Source organism: Cryptomeria japonica, chromosome 5, assembly GCF_030272615.1.
Source record: "Cryptomeria japonica chromosome 5, Sugi_1.0, whole genome shotgun sequence".
In the NCBI taxonomy this organism is placed as follows: domain Eukaryota; kingdom Viridiplantae; phylum Streptophyta; class Pinopsida; order Cupressales; family Cupressaceae; genus Cryptomeria; species Cryptomeria japonica.
In genome coordinates, this window is record NC_081409.1 from 912517003 (window position 1) to 912534609 (window position 17607).

The 17607-nt window shown below is 35.9% G+C and overlaps 1 protein-coding gene across 3 annotated transcripts; it reads right to left on the reverse strand.

The window, feature by feature from the left end:
- Positions 1–1686: 1686 nt before the first annotated feature.
- On the reverse strand, positions 1687–17315 carry LOC131042927 (F-box protein At3g12350). 3 transcript variants are annotated; one of them, XM_057976269.2, is made up of 3 exons: positions 16564–17301; positions 15935–16452; positions 1687–3107 (listed from the first exon to the last, which is right to left on the reverse strand). In XM_057976269.2, the coding sequence occupies exons 1-3, from the start codon at positions 17168–17170 to the stop codon at positions 2649–2651; spliced, it is 1584 nt and encodes a 527-aa protein (XP_057832252.2). In that variant the 5' UTR covers positions 17171–17301; the 3' UTR covers positions 1687–2648. The 3 variants fall into 3 exon arrangements, with proteins under 3 accessions (XP_057832252.2, XP_057832251.2, XP_059077829.1); XM_057976268.2 differs by having other exon boundaries at positions 15935–17303; XM_059221846.1 differs by lacking the exon at positions 1687–3107 and adding an exon at positions 8171–9020 and having other exon boundaries at positions 15935–17315.
- Positions 17316–17607: the final 292 nt, after the last annotated feature.

Here is a 17607-nt window from a genome sequence, read left to right on the forward strand (position 1 = left end):
TTTATAAACAAATTTTTTTTTATGTATTCATATCTTTATATATTTTGTTGTTTTATTTTTATTTTTATTTATATAATAAATTAAAATTTCAGTCTTTCTCTCTCTTTCTCACTCTTTATTTTTCTCTCCCTTACTCTCTTTTGCTATTCCTATTTAGCTAAAGTTAGGGTATATTTTAGAGCTCAACTAGAGTTAGAGCTAATGTTATTTAAGTATAATTCAATTATAATAAATTATAATAAATTATTAAAAATCTAAATGCTTTAAAAAATAATTCACAATAAAATTTTATTAGAAAGTATAAATTTATTTTACAATATCTAGATTATCATCTTTTACGAATTGAACTAGAATCTTCTACCTAATGTAAATATTAAATAATATATATCAAAATTAAATATTATGTACCATCTTCTATTTGCAGTTAGGATTAGGGTTGGTTTAAATTATGGTTTCTATTCCTCAATCTAATGTAAATAGTAAATAATATATAACAAAATTAAATAACATGTACCATCTTTTAATTGTAGTTAGGGTTAACATTAAGGTTGGGGTAAAGGTTAGTTGAGATCAAGGTTTTCATTCTAAGATAAAGGCTAGGCTAGGGTTAGTATTAGGGGTCAATTAGGGTTAGAGTTAGTATTAGGATTAAAGTACAAGGCTAGCATTCCGGGATAGATCTTGGGGTTAGGGTTACAATTGAATTAAGGTTAGATTTAGCATTAAGGTTCAATTAGGATGGGAGTTGTGTTCCTAAGATTCAAATTAGGGTTAGAGATAGTTTTAGGATAAAGTTTCAATTAATACCAATGTTAGGGTTAGTATTATGGTTAGAGTTAATGTGTTTTATGTTAGAGTTAATTGTTTGCTTATATTGTAAAAATGTTACAACTTACAATGAAGGATGATAGGGGACTTATGAGAGGATCTCAACTATTGGTGTGCACAGAATATTGTTTGAGGTAGTTACCAAACAAAATACTTAAAATTGCAATCGAACATATTGGTCTAATGTGAGTACGAAAGACAACACAAAGGAATTAATCAAGCTACTCCTACTCTTTTGGCCACACTATTACACAAATATCATCATCTTCTATTGTACTCATACAACAACGTTCTTAAGGACACTGATCACTACTATTGGTGATGGATGAACTAACCTACATATCCTTGAAGTAAATAACAAAATTTTGTATCTTTCTTGAATTGTGACAGTTGTATATAAGATGTATCAGCAACCAACAACAAATATACTTAATGAAATCAATGCCCTAATTTTATCATCTTCATGCATCATAAAAGCATTTTTTATTACAAAATTTTTTTCCATAGCTTATCTAATTATAAGTTTCATTCATTCACATTTCATATTTTTCCACATTTCAATATCAACTTAGTTGTATTCTAAATAATTACTCCTAACAAAGGCAATGTTCATTTCTTCCAACTTTTGCATGCCCTCTTAATATATTACCCAAAACATATCTTGCTATTGGTGTAAACATTACACCTTATTGAAGTGCAAGTGCTAGTATATCCTTAACATAGATTTTTGCACAATGGATGATGCACAAGTGAGGAGCCAACCATCCAAGAATTACATTTATCGATGAAATTGGGCTAAGTGTCAAGTGTGTTAGAATCTATCATTTCTGCCATTACTATTCACTCACACAGGCAATCAATTAGAATATAGTTGTTCCTTATAACAATTTGAATATTAACCATTGATCTTGATCTTCATTGGTAGACCCAACTAGCGAGATTGCTTTGACAATCCCTGATCAAATTTGAAAAATAGTCAACCCAATAAGAGCTAACCATATTGGTTTAAATTCCAATACAAGACAAGTGGACCCAAACGGAAGAAGCCAATCACACAATTCTACAAGACTTCATTGGGACCCATCATTGTGGTCTCGTAGAGATGCAGGAGTCGTTGATCTTTAGCCCACCACGCCGCAACCATCAAATCTAAATTTATTTATAAAATGTAATTAATCATGAGGCATACTAACAGAATACACGTGTCACCTTTTCGTCATTCCGTAGAAGAAAATTAGGAGGATAAGGTAGCCCTCATGAAAATGTGGTGCACTATAAGCATAACACAAGAAGATTAGAACATGGGCACGTAAAGGCTACCCCACCATTTGGCCTCATGGATGTTGTTAATAATATTCATTCATTCATTCATGAAACCTCTAATCCCTTGCAGACTAGCATATTCTCCAAAGATGTATTTCTCCCAGTACCTTACATTCATGAATACAGATGCTTTTGATTGGAAGGGATGAAGAGTGATGGTGAATACAGGAAGTAGCCCTTATAACTACATCAAGCTGAATTAAAAACTTTGATAATGCAAGAAGAGACTTGTATAATAAATGCTCTTCGGAATGCTTGAATCAAGAGAAATTCCACAACTGAGCAGCTAATTTGGCCACCAAAGTCTGTAGTATGTACAATTTCGTCTGTGACTTAAAATTACCTTACAAGATGGAAACACTGAATAATTTGTCTGTCAAATAATAGAAGTTACAATAATTTGATATCTTCTTGTCCATGCTAATTGCTGAACTTCAAGGAGTTCTCTCAAGAATTTTGACTTTCTTATTTAATGAATGAAACCAACAATCTTTTAATCACTCAACAACATCAAGAAGATGACTGCTTGAACCAATATGCATGAAGTCTATAATAGAGTTACTGTAGAGGAAACCGAAGCCAAATTTTCCATTAGCATACTGCCAAAGCCTGCCTTCCTTGTTACTTACAGCAGAAACACTGATGCCATGTCTAAATCCAGCAGAATCGGAATTAATGAAAAGGACTCGAGTAACTTCTACCTCGTCATATTGAGTGCAGTTGTTGATATCCGTCTTAATGTCATTCATGGGTCTTATATGTGTCCGACAATTGTATAATTCCTCCTCTTTAGATGAAAAATTTAGACCGGCAGAAGATGTAGAATCTGCTGTCCAAAAAACTGAATCATAGCCTGAGATATTTTGTAAATATCCCCCAACTCTTTTGCAGACTATTCCACCGCACTCATTATATGATACAAGGATAAATTCCAGGCCCGTAGAATCAGAAATACCCTGACAAAAAAGAGATATTTGGGAATTAGGATTTACAATGAAATGTTACTGGTGAGGAACAAGTTTGAAGTGTAGAACCCCTGCTATTAAACCCTGTGCTCAACCAATTTGCTTCCATTGGCAGAGAGAAATTTGACATCGAAGAATGAAATCTACCAGCAGCCTTAGAAATTTTAAATTTATCTGGACTGCCACAACATACTTTGTTGATGGGTTTAATTCTCAGCTTTGGACTTTAAATATGTGCACTTGGATTGGAAGTTCATTATTGTGTTGAAAACTTGAATCATATTTATTTCTGAAAACAACTGACATCTTCTTCAGCTAAACATGTAAGTTGAATTACAAAGATGCCATTTAATGCAATCAACTTGTATGCAAATTACATCCACTCTATTAAGAATGAAAATATACAGCTTCAAAAATATGGGAAAAAAAGGCTAACTTAAAATCAAAATATGTATTCAGTTTTTATTGGCTTCAAATCTCACACATCACTGTTAAGCAAACAAAACCATGAATTAAACGAGGGCCAAACATGAACCAGGCCCAAAAGAACAACCCTGAATCCAGTATTCTAAACAAAACTTGAGTCAAATTTATAATGCAGCCATGACTCGGATACCAATACCGTAAATTGCTATTGATAGAGATACGGCAAATTACTTAACACCCAACAAATGAGACAGTGTGGATATGTTTGATCTAATCGTTGAACTCCATATGTTTATTCATTGGACTTGCAGACTGATAGTTCCGACAAATTAGCATGTAACTTTTATGTATCTATATTTATTAGAAACATATTATGTCAGGATGGCGCCGTTTTCAACCATGATGCTCCTCTGTTTTCCAGATTTTCATTATTTATTCCCTTACTGATTATAATCTATCCTTCACCCTCCACCGCACTTTGCTATTACATTAGTGATCCACCTAAAAGTGTAAAATAACAATGTCTTCAGACGTGTCTTAGTGCTGATATTATTCATATTGCTTTACATGGGTTGAAAATGTTTTCTACTGTTTTAGTATATGTTAAGTGGTGTTGGAACCTATGTCTAGTTTCTTATTTTATGCACACTTTTAAAACTTTGATCCAATTTGTTACAGTGTCATCCCAATTTGTGTCCCAATTTGTGTCAAGAGCAAAAAAATGTTATCTATGTGTTAAGTTGGTGTATATCAAGGAATCTGAGCTTGTGAAATGTTATACATGCTCAAAATATCCCCTAAAATAGTTTAGAACAATCAGAATTTTCATAATATTTAATAGCTGGATATAGTAGTATTGCTATTTTTAATAAGTTTGCATTTAAGCACATATGAATCTAAAAATATACCCAAAGCTTCAAGAATGCATGATTAAGCCAGAGAGTTAGTTTTGACCAAAAAATCACACCCAAACAGCAAGATATAACTTCTAAAATTTCAAAAGTCCTAGGGAAAAAATAAAAATAAAATTTAGTTTGTAAGGTTCAAATGATGGAATAGGGGTTTAGAAAATGGCAATATTGGCATAAAAAAAATTTGGGCAATAGGGCTCTCTGAGATCTTCAGTTTTGAAAAAGCACAAGTCAATCAGGTACCTAAATCAAAAGTTATGACTTTAAGTTGTGCTATTTTACTCATTTTTAGCTCTGAATTTTAAAATGCTCGTAAAAGAAGAATAAAAGGTAATAAAATTTCAAATTTGAAACCTCGATGAAATTAAAAGATTCCCAGTGATGTGATATTTTGATTTTATATAAGCTGGTGTGATCTTTTGAAAAAAGTATTATATAAAGTAAAATCATTTTCATTTGTAAGGGTTGGGTGATTTTTGAGAGGATAAGCTTGTGAAGAGAAATTATATCAGAATTTGTAAGTTTCTTTTCAAAGAATAAAAGAAATCTGAGACTTTGTTTCAGTATGTTTTTGTGATGAATTTTCGTTGATACAATAATATGAATATAAACTTCTGAATTCAATTATCTCTTTGCAATATTACATGTTCTTGAGAAAAAAGTATATTTTCAAGGAAGATATAAAAATTCTCTCCCAAATTTGCTGGTTGAGTTAGAACATTTCCAAGGAAAATTATAAAGCTTTTGTCATGTCCCCTATTTTTTTGAATTAAGACAATTAATAATATTATTAAAGTTGGGTCAAATAATCTCTAATTTTAAGGACAAATTAATAATATTATTATAATCAAAATAAAAGGTGTTTTTAAACACTAATATTTAAAAAAATACAATATTTTTAAATACTTGAGGAAAATTTAGGACCCAAGGGCCCAATTCAAAAAATTACAGGAGAAAATCAATAACATATCAGAATGGGGTCAACTCATTGGTATCAAAGCCAAGAACTGGGAACTGTTGTAATGCAGATTCATGGACGAGAGTGAAGGGAAAAGTTAAAAAATGCAAGAAATTATTAGGGAAAACATAGAATTTCAATCCTCTATGAGAGATCCTAAAGCAGAGATAGCTGAAATCATAAGGAGGATGAATCAACAATGGAATACTGGTAGATCCAATCAACCTTATGTAGAAAGCTAAGTTGCCAGTTCCAGTTCAGGGATCCAATTCGCCAGTTCAGCTAAACTAATTTTTGGGTTTTGGGTTTGTTAGTACAAAAACCATGTAAAAACCAAATATATATATATAAAATAATCAATGAATTAATTAAAGACTTTAACCAGATCAAATTAATATTTTTTAACCAAGTGTTATCCATACTTGTGGCTCATAAATCTGCAGGATCGTGGCATGGTACTCAGTCAAGTTTGTTAACAAGCCATAATCTATAAATCTTATAGTTTGTTGAATTCGTTGTAAATAAAAAACCTGCATTTTAATGTGGAAAAATTCTGTTGATTGTTGACTTGGAACCCGCCGCAAACCGGATCAGCACCGGGAGCAGACCCAGACCCACATCTGGGCTCCCGATGCCAAACCCAGTAACATAGGTAGAAAGAAGTAACTTAGCTAATGATAGGGTTTCAAACAACCCTCCTATGAAGATATTCCAAGCCAATTTTTTGCAAAGGGAAGATCTATTTGAGGTGTAGCAGCAATGACCACTTCTCCAAAAAGATGAAATGGCAAAGTATAATGAAGAATATAAAGCTCTAAGCCAAGTAATTTATAATGATTTATTTTTTGATGAGTTCTACGAATTAAAGGCGAAGCGGAGCCCAAGAAGGGGAAGAAGAAAGGAGTTGGTGACCAAAAAAAGGTTAGAATCAAAACAAAAAAAAGTTGTTACGAAGGAAATTAATGAACATGGGTCCAAGAAGAAGAACAGTCAAAACAAGAGCCAACCATTGATGAAATTTGGCACAAAGGCCTTTACTTGTTGGATATAAAGAATTCAAGAGGGATGAACATGCATTATCCTTTGAACCTCCGAAGGGTGAGCCATTGATTGATTTTCAAAGTAATATTGTGGATGGACATGCATTTGAAGGAAAGATTTTGAGTCACAAGGATGTAAGTGTTGAAGGTATCTCTGCAATTCCTACCTTGGCAAAAGAGGGTGAGCTCCTTGTTGGCAACCAGGGTATGAAAATAATGGTTAAAATTTAGATTTGTTGCTTCTTATGTCACTACCAAATTCTTGTCGTTATAGAATGAATGCTAAAAAGGGTGATAGAATAAGGGATATAAGTTGCAATATAGAGCATGTGGATTCTTTGATTCAGGTTTATGATTTTTTTTGCACATGCAATCCACATGATATTTTGAGGGTCAAAGTGGATAGAGGCATCAACATCATTATTGAGTTCACCATCTATTGCATTTGGGTTGAAAGGACCTTAATGAGGGATCATATAGGGTTTGTTGTGCATCCTAACCACAATGTGAAGGATATAAGTTCACAATTCATAGATCACTCCTAGGAGCTAAGTATTACACTTGAAGACAAGTTCGTGGATGATAGCTGAATGGGGATAGTCACCACAAGATGCCTGATGTGGAAAGATGGCAAGCAATATAATTGTCAATTGAATGCTCAAGATTTTATGACTAAGCAAGGTATGGTATTATTGGAGTCAAGCTACATACAAGGTTGTCCCTTTTGGATGGGTGATAGTGAGTTCAAAAAGAACTAGACACTACAAATTCCTAGCATCATGAAGGTGAGGCAATTGATCATCCTTTTGCGTGAACAAGAGATATGCAAAGATTTATATATCATGGGTCTTGAAGGAACCAGCAAAACATGGAGCTTGCCTTGGGAGCATGTAATGGGAGAGTTCACTATGGGGTTGGAACCTAGGAAAGAGGAGATAGAACTTCTAAGGCATTGGAGGAGATCCTAGAGTTTGAGGTGATCATTATAACAGCAACATAAAAAAGAAGAGTATAATTCTTTTTTTGTTTTTGTTTTTTCACCCAAGGGTATTGTTGACATGTATTTTGTACACTATCAAACACAGAATAAAATACCCAAGGGTACCTTATCCTCTCTTGAGTAAAGCCTCTGAATGCTGAAGATATCGCGAAAAGGATCAATCAGGGTGACTTCAAGGTTCTTTGTTGTAGGATCTCTACGTGTGGATAAGCTCTCTGTGGTATGATGTGATTTGCTGGAATCACAAGGGGACTTACACTTGATGACTGAACTTCTGATTTGCTTTGAATATTGCTGGAACACAGGATTTTACTGCCTTAGATTTGAAAAAAAGGAAAAAAGATGAGGGTGAGGAAAGAATCTAATCCTAATACTAAGGAATGTAGGAGCAATGATTGAGCTTTGATGAAATTCTAACTAAGTCTTGTTTTGACATCCCAGGACCATCTCCACAAGGTTAGTGCGATCTTCGAAGGAAAGCTTTATGATGTTCAAATCATCACTGCAGGCATAGACACCATCAGGCTGATGCATATCAATGAAGAAGCGACAATTGAAGTTAAGCTTAAGCTGAATGATTCCAGTTGACTACACAAGGCAAGTCTGCAATCAACAAACTGCTAGTAGTATGGATATGCGAATTTCACCATCAATCAAGCACATTTCTTCCACTCATCTAATAACATGAAATCAAGTATGAGAAGTATAGAGACCATGCAAATTGTCGAATCGACCCATAAATTTCACCATTTCTTCAATGAAGTTTTACAAGTCTCTTACAACAACATCTTGGCAACAATCTTTGCCTTCTCTCTCTACTCTACTCTAATTGCTATTCTATCAACTAGCTAATCACCTTCTAACTACTCTCTATCTGTCTTCTATTAACTGCTTCTAACTGCCTTTACAAAATGAAGAGTCGGGGCTTATATAGTGCCCACAATACAATTCGATGGCTAAGATCAATTTGAGATCAATGGCCAAGATTCAATAATGAAAACCCTAATTAGGGTTTGTTACAACCATTACATAACATTTAATGCTTGACCAATGATAAAATTACATCCTTAGGACACATGTCTTCTCTGGAAAAATCGACCAATAGATAGCTGGGGTAGGTACATAGAAGTTTGTGCCACCTTCCATGAGTTAGGTACATTGAATCTGGACATGCTGAGGTGGACCACACTGACTGGAGAAGTGATGAGTAGGATGCCACCTCGTCTGACACTTGTAACTTGGTAGATATTTGATTTGATGTTGTTGAGAAGCTAGCTTTAATTAATTCATCTGGAACTATCTGCTTCTTCAACGAACCCTTTGCTCTGACTTCTTTTGTCTCTGATGTGCAGGATGATGATGTACCTCGCCTTGTAATGCTGGATTGGAAGAGGTCGCCCTTGTTGATGTTTAATCGAAGAAAGCCATCCTTGTCAATGCTAGACTGGATGAGGTCGCCTTTGTCCTTGCTTGATCTTCTTGGAGGAGACCGTCCTTGATCTGGTTTGATTGGAGGAGGTTGCCCTTATCCTTGCTTGATCTTCCAACTCCGGGATCTCCATTTGATGCCTACACAAAATATTAAAGTTAGTCTTTTGAGCATCAAACCTTAAAGCATGAAATTTAAGACCTTTCAAAGGTAAAACTTAAGATATTAATTTGAAAAAAAGTCCTGATAAATCAAGAATTACACATTTTCAAATTAATAATGAATGGAAATTGGATTTTCAAGACTTAGATTCAATGGGATCACAATAAGTCTTGAATGAGATCTTCAAAAAAAGTAATTCTTCATACCTCGCCTTGAGTACTTAAGTACAAAACCTTGAAAAATGAAGGAAGAAGACCAGATTTTGTTGGGCAAGATTTATAGCCATCCCTTGGATGAAGTACGCCTCCTTTAGCCTTCAAAAGAGCTTCACCTTCCACTAGCTTCTCCAAAATCTGGAAATTCGCCTTCAAATACCTTCAAAAAAAAATCTGGAAATTATCCTCCAATCTAGCAAGAAATTCGCCTCTCCAATAGCCTTCAAGATGAATTTTGCTCATCAAATTGCTCCTCAATTTCGCACTTTAGAAGGGATGAATGAATGATTTGAACTTGAAACAATGCCTCCCTATTATATAGAGCGCTCACCTTCTTTCCTCCAAGGCCGACTTGGCAAAAGGGATAAATAAATAAATAAAAACTCTTTAAAAAGGTGGCCGACTTGCCTATAAAGGCAAAATAATGCCTTTGAGTGCTCACTTTGTATTTTTAATTTTAAAAATTAATTTTAGTGCCTCCAAGGTGGATTTTTTAATTATTTCAAGGCTTAAAATTAATTTATTAAATGCAAAATGCTTTTAAATTAATGCAAATTTTAATTTAATTTTTCCAAATATTTTGAAGTTAGCAATTTGGCATCTAATGCAATTTGGAGGCTATCAACGCTCAAATATGGTAAGAATAAAGAACGCCATTAACTTCGCCCTGGACCCTTGGAGAGGGACAGGAGCGAACTTTCAATTTTGGCCTTGCATTCCTCATTTTCACGTTCAAAACTTCATCTAGGCATTTAAAATGGCATTTTTTAATTGGAGCTTTGAGTTTAATTTCACTTGATCTCTAGGAGGAAAGTGCCTTTAGGACTTTTTCGCCCTGGACCCTCTGGAGAGGGACAGGAGCGATTTTTCACTTTTGGTCTTAATCCTTCATCCTTTAATTGCCAACTTTCGTTATGGGGTAGCAATGATCCCCTTCATCCGTTCTATGCATGCTCAATTTGCTTTTTGCAAGGCAAAATAGGTGTTTTAAAGATTTTCGCCTTGGTCCTCCAGTGAGGGACAGGGGCGACTTTTGCATTTTAGCCTAGGATTATCAAACTTTGAAGTCAAATCTTTGTTCACCATGCGTTAGAAGACCCTTTCCACCCTTGTACAACCTTGCCTTAACGTAATCTTGGAGGGAAGTTATTGGTTTTGTAAAAATCACCCTGGATCCTTGGAGAGGGACAGGAGCGCTTTTGAGTCCTTTGTACAAATTCTTGATCACTTCAATCTTCAAATTACCTCTAAGGCGTAGAACATCATTCTCCACTCCCTTTTGAATCTTGGAAACAAAAAAGTTATCTCGAAATGTAAGGTAAATGGGCATACTTGGAAATTTCGCTTTGGACCCTTGGAGAGGGACAGAGCGAATTTGCAAATTGTCATCAAAATTTGTAATCATAGCATCTTAATTCCACCTCAAGGCATTTCAAACATCATTTCAAACTTGCGCCTTGGCTTAGATTTGTCCAAACTTGGAGACAAGTGCTAGATATTAGGTTTTTCGCCCTGGTCCTTCAGTGAGGGACAGGAGCGATTTTGTAATTTCAAGCTTATCCGTCCTTTGCTAGCCCTCCAAATTATCTTCAACGGGTGAAACACACCTTCTTCCATTCATTTCAATCACAAAACTTGTTTTGTCCTTGCAAGAAAATTGCACTTTTAGAAAATTGCTCTGGACCTTCAATGAGGGACAGGGGCGAAATTATCTTTGTTGCCCAAAATTCAACAATTTTCAAACTTTCAAACTTTCAAACGCATCCAGTAACGTCCAATCTTCTCTCCGGGAAACCTTGCACAAAACAAGTTAGCCAAAATTAGCGAGAAATAAACTTGAACAACATTTTCGCCCTGGACCTTCAGCAAGGGACAAGAGCGAAATTCGCTTTGGTATACTTTAAGTTATATTCCATATATACTTTCAGGATGTTTGAGAGTGGTTTCAGACAAACTTGAACAACATTTTCACCCTGGACCTTCAGCAAGGGACAAGAGTGAAATTCGCTTTGGTATACTTTAAGTTATATTCCATATATACTTTCAGGATGTTTGAGAGTGGTTTCAGACCTCCAGGAGCCATATTGCAAAATCTAGTTTTTGGAGGTTTTTCAGTTTCCGGACTTAGTCAAATTTCAGGATCAGGACATTCCAGACTTAGCCAAATTTCAGGATCAGGACTTTCAGACTTAGCCAAATTTCAGGATCAGGACATTCCAGACTTCATCAGTCACCAACTTGACCTAACTCAAGCAGAACCTGCTATCCAAGTGATCCCCTAGGCGACCCTCAAAATGCAAAGGCTAACTGACAAAACCCTAAAAAAACTAAAAACAAACCCTAGAAAGCAGAAAAAAAAGCAGGGGTCCCCATTTGCAATGGGGCGATGTGTGAAAACGTCACAACAGGTATCCCTACATCTCTCCCCAGTGCCTTCCACCCAATCCTTGGATTTATTCGCTGTAAAGGGGGCACCAAAAAAGAGGTGAGTATAGTTGTTGACATGCATTGGTTACATATATTTTGGAATTTCATTACTAAGAAGGGATTCGTGATGAAGAGAGTTGTGTGTCAAGGTAACTATCTTATTGAGGCAGTCATGAGCATCACATGGAGACCTCAAGGAGAAGTTTACATAAAAAATAAAGTGGTGCAGCAAAAGCATGGTGAGCTAGCGTCAAACTTGGAAGGTTGTGCAAAGATTCACCCCCAAGGAAGGAGGTGAGCAAGTGTTATCTCCTACCACTCAAGGAAGGAGGGAACATGCCTGGAATATTTAACCAAATTGTCATCATTTAAGCTGTTGTTATCAGCTACCATATTATTTTAGTTACACTCATACATGTGTATATGCAAGTGTTTTCAATTACAGGAAGGAGTGTTTTTTAGTTTGTGACTTCTAACAAAGAATTTTCAGTCTTTATAGAGATGTTTTCAGCCTCTACATTGTCTAAATTGATCATGTTTTTTTATTTTTGTAAGTCTCAGAAATTACAACTGCCATATCACTGTCAGATTGCTGATCTTGCTAATCTCAGATCATGAAATGCTGTCACCAAACATGAACAGCTGCACGTTTGCATATTTGATAGAGGTTTTATTGTTAGCCAATGTTGGTAGAAAGTTTTAGTTGAAGAGTACAAATATCTCAGCAATCATAGTTCTGATTTGAGTGAGATTCTAGGTGATTAGCGACTGTTGTAACTTTTTTCCAAACCATACACAGTCTGATTTGCACTATATTTTGAGAGGTACAGTTTGCCATCTCAGTAAAGGGTCTATTGGAAATTAAGGTTTTGGTATTCTTCTTTACATGGGAGGAGCCAAGTGGTGCAACACAAACATAGTGCTGAGTACATTTGGCAACCCTTGTTTGTGTGGGAGTTTGTAGATATTTTCATGCACCATCAAATTGAAGAGGATCATCTTGAGAGTGAGTTGCATTCTTTGTCTAATATTAACTGGGATGGGAAGGAGACTCCAAGTTCTCATCAAACAATTTTCAGAAGAATTATCTAATGGACATTACAGTTTGGTTCATAACAATGGCACGGTGACACTCAAATATCAGAGTTTGCATAGACCCTATAGTGTTTTTTGGGAAGAGATGTGTCATCCGATAGGTATAGCATCTAGACTCTATGGGTATGACAACATGATTCATCATCTAGCTTTGCATTCTAGGAAGGATAAACTGCCATGTCTGTGATATCCCGTACTCCTGATGAAGGGCCAATTTTGTGAAGTCTCTGCAGAGACAAAATTGTATGAGTCAATCCGATCTGCAGTAGAAGGAGAGACATGGCGCCAGCCTATGGGACAAGACTTATAATCGATAAATGAATACTAAACCGATTTGCCAAAGCAAAGGAATATCAACTAAGTATACACATTAAACAATCTTGATTAAGGCAATTAATGGATAACCATTATTAGACGTTGATTACTAACAAGATTAAGAAGAAATTGATTAAATGAAGTCTAATCGATAAATTGTTATTAAGAGGTGCATCTAATAATGAAGAGATATGATTAAGGAAAGATATCTCCCTTGGAGACAACCATTCCCATGTGCAAGGGATAAGAAGTCGGTCAAATCATTTCCAAGGATCATTGTGGAGGAAAGCCGAAATGCCACCAAACTAGATGAAAGGAAGAAGATCGTAATTCAGAGCTAAGGAGTTGGCACTTAGAACCCGATTCAGACCTGTTCCTGGAAGCACAGAATTCAGAAGTGCTTCCTAACCACAGTGACATTGTGAAGGGTGGAGCCGATCGTAGCTTGCCCACAGGCCTCCCGGACAGGCACAATATACAGATATCCAGATATACGTGCATCTTCCAGCACAGACATATTATATAGGCAATCAGATATACGTGCATATTCCAGCACAGACATATTATAGGCAATCAGATACATGTGCATATTCCAGCACAGGCACAAGTGAAATATAATCTGATATAAGTATATATATATTTCAGAATAGGCATAACATATGATACAATCTGATGTAAATGAATGTTCCAGAACAATAACATATTGTGAATAAATCAGACATTATTTGTTTATTTTCATTTTGTATACTGCATATATACATTCAATTCAGGCTTATATGTCCCAAACACATCAGATTTCATAACTGAGTCAATCTGAGACAATTACCTGCAATTCATTCTCTCATCAATCTGCCCGCGGGAAAGGGACTTGGTCAGGGACATTACAATGTCCCCCTTTTTTGAATTAAAATAATTATTAATATTATTTAAGTTGGGCCCAATAACCTCTAATTTTAAGGGCAACTTAATAATATTATTACAAGTAAAATAAAAGGCATTTTTAATCACTAGCATTGAAATAAAAGTATTTTTAAATACTTAAAATAAATGAAAATAGACAATAAAATAAAATAAGAATTAAAAGTAATTTTAAATACTTGGAGGGAAATTTACGACCCAAGGGCTCAATTCGAAAAGGTTTATCAGAGGCACCTATCTTCATTTGGGCATTATTCAAGTTATTTTTAGCATCCAATTTCTAGATTTGGGTTGCTTGTTCAATCTAGGGCATCCAAGGACAAAAATTATTGGCTTATTTGGGGTTTCAAAGGATGAAAACCCTCTTAGATTATACATTTGGGACCAAGAACAGAAACCCTTGTAGAAAATGTGTTGTCATCGATGTCAAAGGTACAAAGACAAAGTTGTCATTAATGTCAAAGTCATGTCAAGAAGGGTTTGTTGTCTAAGTATATTATCATTGATGTATGGACGAGATTGTTAGAAGGTTCTCATTGATGTCAAAAGTGTATTGACGACTGTTGGTAAGCTTACTGAGATTATTTAATAAAGGATGTTTCCCTTGAAGATGACTTTCTAAATGAATGGGATGCCTCTCTTCATAAGACCATGCAATGGTATATATAGAAGAGTAATGGGAAATAAAATAAGTGTGTTTTTGCAATGAAGATTATTCAAATTTAAGAAGATATAGAATCAGATTGATTTGAAGATAAATAAAAGCATTTTAAAAGACGATCAACATAAAAAATTGTTAACAAAAGGTGATGTCTTTCCAAAAAGTTATCTCTATTCAATGAGATGTCTCTTTTCACGAAGAGGCATAAGGATATGTAGCTATAAAGAGTGATGGTGAAATGTAAAGAAGAAGATGTGAGTGAGTAGCCAAAAAAGAATATCATTCAGATTTGAAAAACAGACCCTTGAAGAGGAATAAGAGCAAAATTATGAAGGAAATATGAAGAATATTGCAGATTGAGACGAAAGAATATTGCAGATCTAGAAAAAAGATATATGCAGACTTGTGAAGCATTTATAGCGGATTTATAAAGAAGAGCTTTATGCAGATTTGTGAAGCATTTAAGAAGAGGAGACTATGCAGATTTGTGAAGCATTTAAAGCAGAATTTTAAGGAGAAGTCATGACTATTCAAGTGGTCATCTCCTTTGAGAAGGATCGCATCTCTTTATAGGAATATGAAGGTATATATTGGGTTTTGGGTTTGTTCTTTCATCTACACTTTGGTATTGTATATCAGTGATTTAAGTGTTATATTCATGTCAAATCATTAAGGATGATAGGAGAGTTAATATTGCGAGATTTTTTCATCCTTACTTAAATACATGAACAAACTATTTGCTATTTACTGTGATAAATCCATTGCTGATATAATATTTAGTATTGTTTGAGGTGTACCCACCTAGATCTTAACGAGTCTAGACTATAGGAGACATACATCCATCTCTCGTTCATTGGCCCAACCTCTCAATAATCTTAATCATAGAAATTCACAGCCCATTAGAAAATATTGAAAGCGGGTTGGGGATGACTCAGTGAATAGGATGAGAACTATTTTCTTCTTTAAAAAGTAGATTGGTGCCGACTACAACACAATGCGCGCCAAATACAATTGTTATCAAGAAACAGCCCATATACCACACAAAAAATTGAATTATCGCATGCATACTTCTGTCATATCTGTGCATATATATATCAGTTTGTTTTACTTTATGCAGGTGAAGAGAATTTAGATAACAAAATCACGGGTGGACCAAAGTATCCAGAAATTTGGCAAAATTTGGTATACCAGATTTAGAGTTGCTTTAACTACTTTAGAAAGTTCTGTGGCTAAACAAAGAAACGGAAGAATCATTGCATACCTTCCAAAGGCCCTGCAAGGGACGAGCAGGAGTGGGATGACAATTTACAACCTTAACAAAATGTTCTGTTTCCCATTTTCTCCTCCCGTGGCTCGCCTTCTCCTTCTCCTTCCTCCTCTGCTTTCTCGCAGATCTATCCCCTCCCAGACTGACTTTGGTTGCGAAGTACTGATAAATCTCAGCCTGCAATCGATCAGGAAGGCTTCCATAGGAGTCCCCATCTTCCAACAATTCCTTGCTTTTCTTCTTCGACAAATCCCAACAACTGCTACTTCTTCCCAACTGACAGTTCCTAGACCAATTGTGATTAGCATCTCCATTCTCTTCCACGGCAATGTGACACTTCCCAACAAAGTCTACCTTAACCGGCAGCAATCCGTCTGGCACCTCCTCCTCTACCGCGTCCCAATTCTCAAAAGGGTTCCTGATTCTTCTTGCTCCCACTCCACCACCCATTCTTGGATCCAACCCACCATCCAAAACGGCCAATGACGCAGACCCACCATTGATCCCATGGCCTACACCAGAAAACAACACTGACACAGTATCAGAACCATTGCCAAAACCAGAAAACAACACTGACCCAGTATCACAACCATTGCCCAAACCAGAAAACAGTTGAGACCCACCTTCAGTTCCACATATCTTGCCCATTGCAGAATCCAGTATCCAATCAGGGTCAATAAAACACAAACCCTTACCATGGGATGAAACTCCCAACCACAGAAAGGGCACCTTGCGGACCTCATAGCTGCCAGGTCTAACTGGAATTATTCTGGTACCGATTAAACAATTATGTCCCCAGTCAAAAGTAACAAGGGGTCCATGCCCCCCACGGCCGACTCCTCGCCAAAAGCCCACCAGATTATCCCACTTATCTAAAACCTGGTACAGTACCATGTAACTAATTTTCACATTTCCCCATTTCTTCACGTCCGTTTTAGCTCCCCACCGCTTCTCACACATGGCCATCCAAACCTTACGGTCATCTGTGCAGAGGCCATGAAACCGCCTGCTGAGACAACAGCAGGCTGCGATCTCAGCCGGCGAAAGAAAGGATAAAATGCGTACGACCACGTCCTCTGCTAAGTCTGACAACGCCATGCAATGATTTTCAAAACTTTTATCCTGGGAAACCTCCTTGAACGAATCTTGAAGTTCTTGAGATCGTAGGTTCGATCCACACCAGCTCTCGTTGCCATTTTTCAGGATTCGTGAAGAATTTTCTGCTAACATTGTTTTTCACATTTCCTAAATACTGCGACTGTGATGATTGACACGAAAAAGTTACACCGAACTGACGCGACCGGTGCCTGCCTTTCTTGCAAGAGACCAGAATTTTGGCTTGTTTAATTTTCATTTCCTTCAGTCTTTTATTTGTTTTTTTAAGATTCCTTATCACTTGGCATTTCTTAAGAATATTCCTCTTCTCTGATGGATGCACATCTTCTTCTCATGGGAAATAACTTTTCCATATCAATCAAAACAGCCCTACCTACCTAGTATTTAGAAATTTGAAATAACGTCCGCAGAAAATTCTTCACGAACCCAAAAAAATGGCAACTATTATTTCAGACGAAATTCTTTACAAAGCTCAAACATTCGGCAATTATTATATCAGCATAAAAATTTTCACAAAACTAAAAAAAATGGCAATTAATGATCTTATTGAT

What these genes read in the sequence shown, in the direction of transcription:
- LOC131042927 (XM_057976268.2), bottom strand. Translation starts at nt 17,170, where the DNA reads ATGTTAGCAGAAAATTCTTCACGAATCCTGAAAAATGGCAACGAGAGC. An exon ending in CCTTGCAGGGCCTTTGGAAG is followed by an intron (nt 3,108 to 15,934) that starts GTATGCAATGAT and finishes CTTTTTTGTCAG; the next exon opens with GGTATTTCTGATTCTACGGG.